The sequence below is a fragment of the Thermobia domestica genome, chromosome 11, assembly GCF_964235325.1.
Source record: "Thermobia domestica chromosome 11, izTheDome1.hap1.1, whole genome shotgun sequence".
In the NCBI taxonomy this organism is placed as follows: Eukaryota; Metazoa; Arthropoda; class Insecta; order Zygentoma; family Lepismatidae; genus Thermobia; species Thermobia domestica.
In genome coordinates this window covers 82534028-82546643 of record NC_137464.1, presented here as the reverse complement: position 1 = coordinate 82546643, position 12616 = coordinate 82534028, and the positions used below count along the sequence as shown (strand labels likewise).

Below are 12616 nucleotides of genomic sequence, written 5' to 3'. Positions count from 1 at the left end.
TCAAAATCCTTTATAGTAAGCAAGTGGAAGTAGCAGATTTCCTATCCAGACTACCGATTAATGAGGCACCAGTGGATGTAAAAATAGACGAAAAAGAGTTCATAAGCCAAATAATGTTGGCACCATTAACGCTCCAAGAAGTCATGAAGGCATCGGAAGAAGACCGACTACTATGTCAGGTGAGAGAATGGATAATAAAAGGCTGGCCCAGGAAGTTGAAGGAAGAACATAATACTACAGAGTTAAGAACATTCTTTAACAACAAGCAAAGACTTTCAGTTGTGAACAAATGTGTGATTATGGAAGGCAAAACTGTACTCCCACATAAGTTAAGGAAGAAGTATCTGGAACAGTTACACAGAAATCACCTAGGTGCTTGGAGAATGCTGGCTGTAGCTAAGGAAGCAGTTTGGTGGCCAGGTTTAGACCGTGATGTCAAAAAAATGAGCGAATTTTGTGAAACGTGTAATAGCATGCATAGGAATAACTCGAAAAATCAATATAGTAGTTGGAAAGCAGAAGCACAACCGATGGGAAGAGTGCATGTAGATCACTTTGATTGTGTAGGATCTAAATTTTTGCTGTTAGTGGACAGTTATTCAAAATGGATCCAAGTGTGGAATGTAAATTCAACGACAGCATCTGAAACTAAACAAAAGTTAGACGAGTTTTTTCAAATTTTCGGGTATCCAAAGACTTTAGTATCAGATAACGGACCTCCTTTCACATCATTTGAGTTCACGACATACCTAAAGGAAAGAGACATCAAGGCAGTGCTAACCCCACCATACAACCCAGAAAGCAATGGAATCGCTGAAAAAGCTGTGCAGACAGTAAAGCAGCTTTTAAGAAAACAGTTTTTAGACAATAAATATACATGGAACCGTAGATTAGGAGAGCATAAGCTGAAAGAAATATTATACATGCTTCGATTCACACCGAGTAAGGCAACAGGGAAACCACCAGCGGAATTGATGTTAAATTTCCAACCACGCACAATGTTTAATGTTGTACAGAAGGGAGTGTTTGAACGCGGCAAGAAAGACAGGAAAGAAGTGGAGCAACAAGAAAAGAATGAAGTGGTCTGGGTGAAGAACTATCGCGATCGTTTTCCTAAATTTATCAAAGGCGAACTGGTCAGGCAGATGAGCCCAGTCGTGTTTTTGGTAAGAATACAAGGAAAAATACGGAAGTGCCATCGACATCAAATAATTTTTCCGCAAGCAAAGGGAGACCAAGAAGATAACATGCCAAGAAAATGTCAGGAGGATATATGGTTTCTTTGCCGGAAAAACCCGCTCAGAAACGCAGTAGTGGAAGATATACAACACGTACAACTACCTAGAAATCCAAACATAAATTCAGAAAGTGACAGAACATCAGTCAGAGAGCAAGATCAACACCTACCAAGACAACACCCAGAAGATGGCAGAACACCAGTACGAGACCCAGATAGGCAGCTACCAACAAGATATCCAGGAGGTGTCAGAACATCAGTAGGGCAGCAAGATTGGCAGCTACCAAGAAGATCCGGAAGGATCAGGAGACCACCTAATAGATTGTCATTGTAAAAAAAAAAAAAAAAAAACGGGGGAAGAGTGTAATAGTGAATAATCTGTGAAGAATGTGAAAGAGTGTAATAGTGAATAGTCTGTGAAGAATGTGGAAGAGTTAAATAGTGAGTAATCTGTGGAGAATGTGGTATAGCAAGTAGTCTGTGAAGAGTGTGACACTACTGTCAATAGTCTGTGATGGGCATGAGGATGGCCGGCTTTGGCATGAGTCAAAGAGTTCGTGGGAGCAAGAATGAAGTTGGAGTATGCAAGTGGGCTAGTTAGAAGTACTGTGAAGAATATTATTTAGTAGCATGGGGATAAAAATTAGTAAAGTACTTTTGAAGTTTGTGTGCATGTACCCGTGTCCGTAAATAAAGAGTACCTTAGTTTGGAAGTAGTTATTTTAATAGTAAAGGTAATAGCAGTATAGCTACTATAAGTTTCAGCTGTATAGCATTGGGTCTTTTCTATAATTCGTTATCTTTATTTTTCTTAAAATTTGAAGTTTCATCTCATTTATCATTGAACTGCACCTCTCTCAAACTTTCAAATGGTTGTGAATAGAAATACTTTTGTAATTAGAAAGGCAAGTTATGGATGTGTTAAAATAACAAATAATACTTTTGATAAAGTGGATACTTTCAAATATCGAGGATCAATATTAATGTCAACTAAAAGCAGAGAATTCATGTTATTATTAAGTTCAAAATCTTTTATTGTCGCAAATGCTGTCAAGATATTTGAAGCTTAAAATATATAAAACGATAATCATGTTTATTGTGCTGTATGGTTGCGAAACATGGTCTCTTACTCTGAGGGAAGAACGTAGACTGAAAGAATTTATATTTGAGAACAAGATCCTGAGATGAATATCCGGACCCGAAGAGGAAAGGGAATGGGGAATGGCGGAAACTTCATAACGAGGAACTACACTTCCGTTTACCAAACATTGTTAGGGTCATCAAATCTAGGAGGCTCAGGTGGGCAGATCATGTTGCCAGAATGAAAGAAAGTAGGAACACTTTCAAAGTCTTAACTGGAAGTCCAATCGGAAAGCGACCATTAGGAAGACCTAGGCGCAGATGGGAGAACAATATTAACATGGATTTTGCAAAAGTAGGAATACAAAGTAAAAACTGGATCCAGTTGGCTAAGGATAGAAGTCATTAGAGAGATTTTATGAACGCAGCATTAAACTTCCGGGTTCCATAGGCTATAGAGTTAGTTTGTTTGTTTGTAATTAGAACCACTCAAATCATTACTGATAGGTTGCCATGCCAGTTCGAGTTTAAGCGTACTAAATCACAATGTTCCTTAAACTACCTGATCTTAATTATGTTTATGATATTGCTTATTGCAGGTAAGGACATTTCTACAGCCTCCAATCGAGGGTGTTGTGTTGCAGTCATATGGAAGTGGACGCCTTCCATTGAATAGAGTAGACATCATAGAAGAACTAGCTGCAGCAATAAAAAGAGGAGTTCTCATTGTTAATTGCTCACAGTGTGCATATGGAGGTGTTCATACAGAGGAAGAAGAATTAAAAATGGTGAGTTGGTTGGATAATAATTCAAAATATTGAAGATTCTCTCAAGGAATTCATTAGAAGGAATTAGATTTCTGGGCTGTCAGCATCTAAGGCCATTTATATTAGGGATGCCGTCCCTCGGCGAGCACATTATTCGATGAAAAGGAAGGAAGAAAGGATTGGGGAAGGAAAGAAGAGGTCTAAATGTTAATATACCATCCCGGCATTTGTCTGGTGAGAATGAGGAAAACCCAGGAAAAACCTCACTCAAGATGGCTGTCCTGAAAAAGCTGTTACACTTTTTCGACCGAGTGTCCTCGCCGGAAATCGAACCCAGGACTACTCGCATCAAACGCGAGAGCATTAACCACGCGGGGCCACCAGGAATTCATTAGAGTAATAAGAAAACTTGTCAATGAAAAATAGTCTAGAGAGACAAAAATAACCGGAAAATTGAAATCTATCACTAACACTACTTGAAATCATGTTACAAATTTCCAGAGCTGCCAACCTACTGATGTTACTATTCGTATTGAGGGCATATCGCTGCTGAAGTGACTCATTTAAATTAGCATTATCTTCATAAAATACTGTTTGCGAACACTACCTATGACACTAACAAAATGTTTAACAGGTTCGCTGATTTTAGCAGCATCAACATCTTTCTTCTGAATATAATTAAAGAAGATAGCAATGTATGACATGATTTTGTGATAGAACGTCAGCTTATAAATGTACTGAGAATCTTGCAATATTAATAAAAACCCTGTTGCTTCAACAGGGAATTTTTATAATTTTTGTCGGTATTTCTTGTATGTTCAAAACTTTTTCTCTCAAAATAATATTTGCTCTATAACTATTCTGAAAGTATCACGTTGTTTGTGAAGCACTATTTAGTTTCTGTTCTTTCCATGTGTTGTAATATGGGAGCAGGGCTAATTGAATAATAACAGCTATTCATAAATAACTACCAAAATTTAGTCAATAGCACAATTCTCATGGCATTTAGCTATCAAATAAACCAAATCCCTTATTACAAATTCTGACACTATAATATTTGCCGCAGTAAACTCAATCTGCACAAAACCAGCAAAATACTTTATACAATATACCAGTTGCTTTTCAAAAGCTATACAACAATCTTTCAAACCAAACATATAATTTGATCTAAATTGTCCGTTCCATAGTACAAAAAACTGGTTTCTAACATCGTAATACAAATAACACACCACAGATATATATATATATATATATATATATATATATATATATATATATATATATATATATATATCAGCATTCACTTCCTTTTGACAAAGAAATTGACCCTTTACAAGTTAGTAAAACTACATACCTATGGCATGGAATGCTGGTTCCTAACATAACACAACTGTACGTCTATAATACGAAGTATTGCACAACTAAAATTGCCAATAAAACGATCACAGTATAATCAAATGCCCTTTCTGCAACGTCACTCTGACTCTACCTATTGATCGTAGTACCTTGATAAACCATCTTCTTCCTAGCAGCCCAGCTATCATTCATCGCCAGGATGTAGGTTGCTTGCTTGCTATGTGCATTCCTACATCCTTTCTCGTCTCAGTAGCATAGCTACTCCACCTGATGGATGTAATTTGCATATTATCCTTTGCACTCAAAACCCTCCACTTCTTAGTATCAAGTTACACTTTCACCTTTTGGATATAGCCCTGTACTAGCCATTTTCAGTTCACCAGCATTCTTGCTAGTCTCATTGGTTTCAGTTTCGATAACCAGATCAAGCCTGCTAATATGTGAACTTTACCTTAATTCCAGCTGTTCTGGAAATTTAGTGTGTAAATTTACATGCAACATGTAAATTTACACACTAAATTTCCCCATTTTACTGAATGTAATATTCTTTCAGTTACACAGTAACACACAATTACATACATTTTTTTTACAACTATCATTACAATGATTTTCCAGCTCTTTTCTTTAACATTTCTAACCATGACCTACAGTTGCCTTTAAGTATATCGTATTAGATAATTCAATTTTTCAAAAACCTCGAAAAAAAAATGCACCTATGCCTCGCAAATCTTGAACAAATGTTCTACTACACGAAGAAATGATGTTACGCTTTGACAAATAATGCTTTGCTTGATGTTTGACTTACAAGTTTTCCGAGGTATATTTCTACTCCCATTTCATTTAATTACTCTAGAATCGTTGCTACTAAACCACCAGCAGGTTTATTGGACATTTCAAGGTAACTTCAAAAGATTTCAGACGATTTCCTCTCGATTTGATCTCAAAATTAATGATAGCCGAGTTCTTAAAGAATTATCTGTTGTTTCATCACCCTAAAGTGATACAGAGTCAACCTAGGTTACATTTTCTATAAATAGACAAATACTCCATCCAGAAAATCATTTTGAATAGTCTTTTATGTACGCATCGTTAAAAATACTTGAATTTTCTAAAGGATCTTTCAAAGCATTGTCAAGAGTTGCAGTATTATTAGTAAGCCTTTAAAAACATCGGGATCATTTGAGTTGTCAATTCAAAGTTTCCTGAAAATTTAATCATATCAGTAATGTGTGACAACCTATTCTATAAAAGCTAATGTGAGTTTCTGTCTGTTAGCATCACGCAATAACTAATAAACCAATTGAAATGATAATTGTTCCAAGTATCCCAAAGGATCATACGATATTAAATTGATTAAAATACAAGTCCTAATGGTGGCAAAAAAAAAATAAAAATAAATAAATAAATAAATAAATGAGTATCTCACGAGTGCGTTAGGTTAGGAAAATAAAACTTGCTATAAACTTCTCATTAGAAATAAACGAACCTATGTCCTAGCGTTTCTGAAAATTTTCGTTTTAAGGGAAGAGGAGGCATTTATTACAATATATTAAAATATACGTACGTATGTATATATGTTACAGCATAAATCTGGAATACCTGGACTAATTTCAACCAAACTTGCTACCCATATAACTTACAATCTGGAATAAAATGCTGTGGAGTAAAGACATACATAGCAGTCCTAGGAGAAGAGAAGAAAATGCAAAATAATAAAAAACGATCGATATTAATATCGAATCTATAATTTTTGGGGCACTGACATGGTTGGTGTTGTACCAGATTACATTAAAGCCCAAGTTTAGGAAAGAAGGTGCACTTCAAGTGGCCTGCAAATTGGCTCTTTGTTATTTATTTCACTCAGTTCTTTATTTTCATAGGGGTAACGCCAAAAGATGATGATAGTGTTTTCTTTTGCGAAATATCATTGATTGGCTGAAGCATATATTTTAGCTGTTGTATAGTTTTCGCAGCATGCATGCTGCAATATTTTTCACGATTTTCATCAGGTAACTAGCGCACGTAACAGTAACATTATCTGCGAGACGAAGCAACTATCACGAGGGACCTAATGGAAGCTACTTTTCTCCATGTTCTCCCCGTGCATAGTTTAACCATGTTCCGTAAGGTAGTGCACAACGCCTCTTACGTCAGTTCTCAGCATTAGCCTTGTCAGCGTTACTGTCATTTGTGATCATTCTTAATGAAATTAGTTATAATACTCCCTGCCAACTCCCTCAACTCTGAGGTTATGGATAATTTTAAAGCAGTAAGTCCGCAGTCAGAAAGCATCCATTCCATCACTATGCTGCCAAGTTTCATCTAACGCACAAATGTGCATAATCATAGCCTTCTTCACTCGCAAAGACATCAAAGACGGCTGCATCATTACAAATGCAAGCATTGCAAAAGAAAAATATGTCGATTAATATGCTTGTAATTGTTGTCAGGTCGGTAGCCAGCCCATAAATGTAGAGGGAGCCCGGTAAAAGTTAGGTGGGCCCGATCCAACCATATTATAGTTCATCACTATATTATAGCTCATATGCAAGCCTACCGTAAAAATTTTAGCGGGCCTGATTGTTGTTATAATTGTAGTTCTGGTTAGATAACAAATAGAGAGGCACGTGACTGTGGCCTATGAGTAAATCAACGTCTGGATTCTGTTTCCAATTTTATCTCTGTATTGAAACCGGAAGTAGTAGACCTGCCAGTTCTGGTTTTAGTATTAGGGCCCCGTAGTTTTGAAGTTTTCTGTAGTTTTACGTGATCCGAAAAAAAAAAACTTGTACACATCGAAACAATCATAAAAAAAAAGCTATAAAATTAGAATCTTAAAACTTTTCTTTACTTCACCAAAGGGCACTCCAAATGTTGTAAGGATCCTCACCTTCTAGTGCATGCTACTTCTATGAACACACGTTACAATTGTGAGCACGTGTTATTGTTTATCAACACAGTTACAAGCAGACGATAGTAGGAGGAAACAGAAAGACACGAAGCCGGTCCAGAGGAAATCGAAAATTGACGAACCTCCCAAAGGACACCCATAAAAATGAACCGCAAGAGGAACAAGGTATCAGTTCTTGACTGATCAATTAACCTACTACAACTTCTCCTAAAGTTGCTTTAGACGATGGAGTTCTTAATCAAACCATATCTCTGGAGGCCGCCCTGGACAGAGGAGATATCCTAACTACAATCTACCTGCCGAGGCCGCAATGAGGATAGGAAGTCCTTATAAACTGTCTCCCGAGGTCGCTACAGGCAAGGAGACTACTTTAACAAACAAACTCCGGAGGCTACCTTGAGCGCAGGGGTTCCCGTACAAACCAACTCTACCTCAAATATTCGAAGCCACAGCTGTGTGCTAAGGATACAGCTGAACTTGGAAATGCGTTTATTAATATTACAAAGAAACTTTGTAAATTGTTAAACTAATTTTTATAATAAATTGGCAAAGGGCTTATCCCAGACTATTTATTGAGTCTACCGAAAAAAAATTCAATATACTTCCATATAATACAATGTCTGTGTTAGAACTGTCAGATCGAGCTTAAGGCAAGCCTGAAGACCAGCAATGTAATTAAGAATAAAACTGAAGATTTTTTTTGCATGTTACTATCACTATTACTACTTCTAACATATAAGAACTATATTATTAACTATTAACACTACTATTACTATGCACTAACCAAACGTATAGTATACCAAACTAAATGAAAATAACATAAAATATTAGTGATTATAGATGCCTTATTATTCATGTGGTTTGAAACTCCTCGCTATTAAAGAACAATTTTATGTTGGAAAAATTGACAAGATGTTTTCAAGCTCATCTCAACACTAATTTTGGTCATCATAATATCTATTAACATTCAGTTTCTATTATTTGCTCATAAACCTTTAGTTACACTAAACACTTGATATGCCAACTGGAATAAGAGAATATACCACATTATTTCGAACAAGTTTGATGCGTGTACTTTTTCTAAAAGCGCACTCCAGATATTTACAATTATTGTTATTATCATCTTTCCTGCTATCAAATGTTGATATTACAGATGACAAAACATTGAACTTACTATACAGTTGATTTCCATTGAAACTAATTTTCAGGTTCATTCTGCCTCTGTCAAAGCTGGTGCAGCGCTACAATATAGGTGCAACAATGTAAATAATTATGCCTAGCCTTTTGCTGTAATAAAAATATAATACTTGTAAATAACAACAACTAATTACAACACTTATTAAGTATAAATGACATAGATAATTAATTAATATTTCATACCGTAGGCCCGTAATATGTATTTGAAACCTATTGATAACTAGTTACTCATTTTCACAAATATTGTCCGTGTAATATTAAGAACTATGTTTTCTGTAAAAGAAAAAAATAAAGGTAGTACTATATGATTCTAACCATTCAAGTACTATTCAGATTTCATCAAATAAGTTGTATTTTCTAAAAACAATGTAATTTTATAGGGAAACAGCTTATTTTACAGTTAGTGGTATAAGTGGATATTTTCTCTGTTTCGCACAGGTTACGATGAGTGATTATCTTCAATTCAATTTATAATATTTCCTGCGAAACTGTGTTGATACAGTTTTCCGGTTCGCTTGCAATTCTAGCATAGTATAAGGATAAGTTGAATAGACAGTATCCTTCAGGACCTCCAAAACACCACACACAAAAGACAAAAGGAATGAACTTAAACATTTCATGAACTGACCAAACTCTTTATATGGATTTGTGTTCACAGGTAGTAAATACTGTATACCTAAGCTTGTGTAGGTATTGCGGATGAAGAGCCAGGACTGACTTCACAGGTGTGACAAGAACTTTGGACTACATCAAATTGGCAGAGACATTTTCAACATTTGACAATCGTTCTTGTTAAAACCTGTTTGAACTTAAACACTACAACTCAGTAAACAACATTATCAATAACGTTTTAAGTGTTCCGGGACATACATCCAAATTTTCATAATTTTGTCAATCTCACTACATGAATAATACCTGTTGAAAAAGTTCAAATTTGAACGTTACCTCTATATAAATAACACCGTTATTCACGTTTTAATTATCCTTTATTGATGTTAAGATAGTCGAGACGTATCCTAAAATTTCAAAATTTAATAGCCTGATTATGAAAATGGTTTCTATTTTGATTCTCCTGAAAACTGCTCGAATTCGAACCTTCCGTCTATATAAATAATGCCAATTTGACCAACCAATTTGACGTCAATCTATACATTAAAATGCTAGGTTTATATGTTTGTCCGCAATCCTTTCGACAATGAGATCTCGAAAACCATAAGTGATAGAAACGTGCCGTTTTCACTGGTCGATTCCAAATTTTGTGTAAATTGTCCAGTTCTCATTCAAATTTTCAAAAACCGTGTCGTTATTCTATTCAACATTTTAGAGGCTGCTTTGAGCCCATTAAGATTAACATTGTTGCAGACCGAAACTACGGTGTTAAGCAACCAATAGAGAAGTTACGTAGGCGGGTTGACGGACATTGTAGGCGCTTTGCTTAAATTGAATGGCAAAACCTATTACATGCTGGCAACTTCGAAGGCCTCAAGAGATGCAATGAGGAGTACTCGGGCGGATATGGATTTATTAGAAAAAAATATTTCCACTTGATATCGTGTTACTTATACAAATTTGCCATAAACTCACTCCAACATCTATACATAGCAATTCACTTCCTTTGTGAGTCTCCTATCCTTTACTTGTGTGAGTAAGTAGACATGCGCAGTGGGAAGGAGATTCATGGTTATAACAGAACGAAACGCTGAGTAGACAACGCAGGATCAGCTAGTACTAGACAATTAAAACGTGAATAACGTGTTTTTTTTTTTTTTTTTTGGTAGAAGTAACGTTCAAAGTCGAAGCAGTTTTCAGTAGAAACGATTTGCATAGTCCGACTGTGAAATTTTAAATTTTTAGAGTATGTTTTGGCTAACTTGATGCATTAGAACTTCGAAGACTGACACTACACGCAGTTCTCACATCGGTTAATTTTTTTCTGTCTAAACCCTCTGTTCAATAATTTTCGGTGCATTCACGGCATTCCTGTCTCCTCAAACTAGTCTTATAATCACATGTATGATTTGTTTTCAGCTTCTTCTTTGTAATGTTCTATAAAGTTCTGCGTCCGAGTATAAGAGCTGAAATAGATGTATACTTCTGTGACGTGTACCTAATTGCTGCTCAGTTCCAATTATCAGTGTCCTTCACAATTTAGAAACCATAAGGTTGCTTTACTTGCTAAATGATATGTGTTCACGCTTCATTTCTTATCTGCTTTAATTACAGAAACTGGAGGATACAATAGAGGATGATGAGGAAATCTGCACTTGTCAAAAACAATGTGAGGCTGTAATAAAGACTTGTCAGTGTTGCAACAGGGTAAATAAAAAAGGTTGATTTACTATCTTGTTGTATTGTAGAACTAAGGACTATAGGAAAGCATCAAAGAAAATGTATTGATACATAATATTCTATCAAAACTCAATAATTTTTACATTTGTCATTTAATTTTTATCCAGGAAAAGTGCTCATCAACCCTTTAATTTTCGTTTATTTAGCTCTACTGAGAGATGGTGATTCCAAAATCGCAAAGAAAAGGTATGGCATATTGCATTAAAATGAAAAATAAATAAATAAATAAATAATAAATGGAAATTATTATGAAGAATATATTTTTAAATTGGGAGAAAAAGAGTAAATGCACACTTTCCTTTTTAGCAGATTTCAAATCCAACCCATGACGATCATTGTAATGTCATGAAAAAACTATACGATCTGTTTGTCAAGATCGAATAATTTTTACATAGTTTGTCCAGCAAAATTGTTTTATCTTCAACTTTGCAGCATGGAATGAATTTTACCTCTTTATTCTTCATGAATTGCAACTCCAACAAATATGCGTTTTTCAGAAGGTTGGAGGAAGGTACTTACATTGTTTTATTAAGAGCAGATAAGTTTTACGAGAGTTATCGTCTAACAGATGGACTGACTGACATCAAATGCCGATTGAATCAAGCAGTCAAACCACCTTATACTCGCTTCAGTAACAGAAATAATACAAAACAAAGGCATACAAGTAGCAGTGAAAATTACACGACAACGAACTAATCCACAATATAGTGGCCCGAACGCTGGGAAAACAAGTATAAATGTTCGGATTCGGGGCAAAATTTGCACGTTTCTGTTCATATATGCCAAGTTGTTTGAATTCTGGAAGCATTGTTGTAATTATTTTGTTTTATTTTAAAGACAATGTCAGCTTCTTTAAGACAGAAAATTTAATTGTTCATATCATTTAGGCAATAACTAGAGAAAATGCATAGATACTTATACTTTTTGTATGTGCTATGACCATAAAATACTTAAACATTGCTTTTAAAATATCTATCTATTTAGGTATATATCTATATCTACATCTGTATTTATATCTATATATATTTATCTCTCTCTCTCTCTATATATATATATATATAGAAACAAAATGCCATCCGATATTGTATTATGAGACCTATCTACAATTCATTCCAGGTAAGCAGACAATCAATCAAAAAACTTCCTTTTTCCCATTTCTTTCCCAGTACAGAAGAGAAAAACAGGAAACAGATCGGTAATTTCGACAGGGCAGGAAAGATACAATATCGTGTAAAATATACATTTTACTCCGATTCGCTTGTATCTAATGTTGAGAAATAAAGTATTGATTAATATTTGTGTACTAAAGCTTTAACTTTAGTCGTATATTTTATATTGAATTTTAAGAAATAAGAACTCAGATTTTATGAAGTTAATTTCCATTATCCTTTCAGTCAACAGTCGGAAGAGGTTGTGAATTAAACCAATTCTGTTAAAATTCTGCTTTCATTTATTTATTTATTTATTTATTGTATTTGTTTATTTATTTTATTTATTTATATATTTATCTAAAGTTTCTGACTTTGAAGTTGTTTTTTCCTTATTTTCTCTCTTTTCAATGTAAGAACGTTTGTTTATAGAAGGGTCAAACAAAACACATGTTTATATATATATATATATATATATATATATATATATATATATATATATATATATATATATATACTCAGTTATAAACTGTAACTAAAGTCGAATTACATATTGTTATTTTACCCTCCT

The 12616-nt window shown here is 34.7% G+C and overlaps 1 protein-coding gene across 2 annotated transcripts in view; it reads left to right on the top strand.

Annotated features, from left to right (window-relative positions):
- The window catches only part of LOC145664233 (L-asparaginase-like), a 112467-nt gene that overhangs the window by 57526 nt on the left and 42325 nt on the right, over positions 1–12616 (top strand). For both annotated transcript variants that reach the window (XM_081730707.1, XM_081730706.1), the window contains 2 exons: positions 2917–3105; positions 10772–10864. In XM_081730707.1, coding sequence (XP_081586833.1) covers positions 2917–3105; positions 10772–10864 — 282 coding nt within the window. The remainder of the gene's footprint in view (positions 1–2916; positions 3106–10771; positions 10865–12616) is intronic.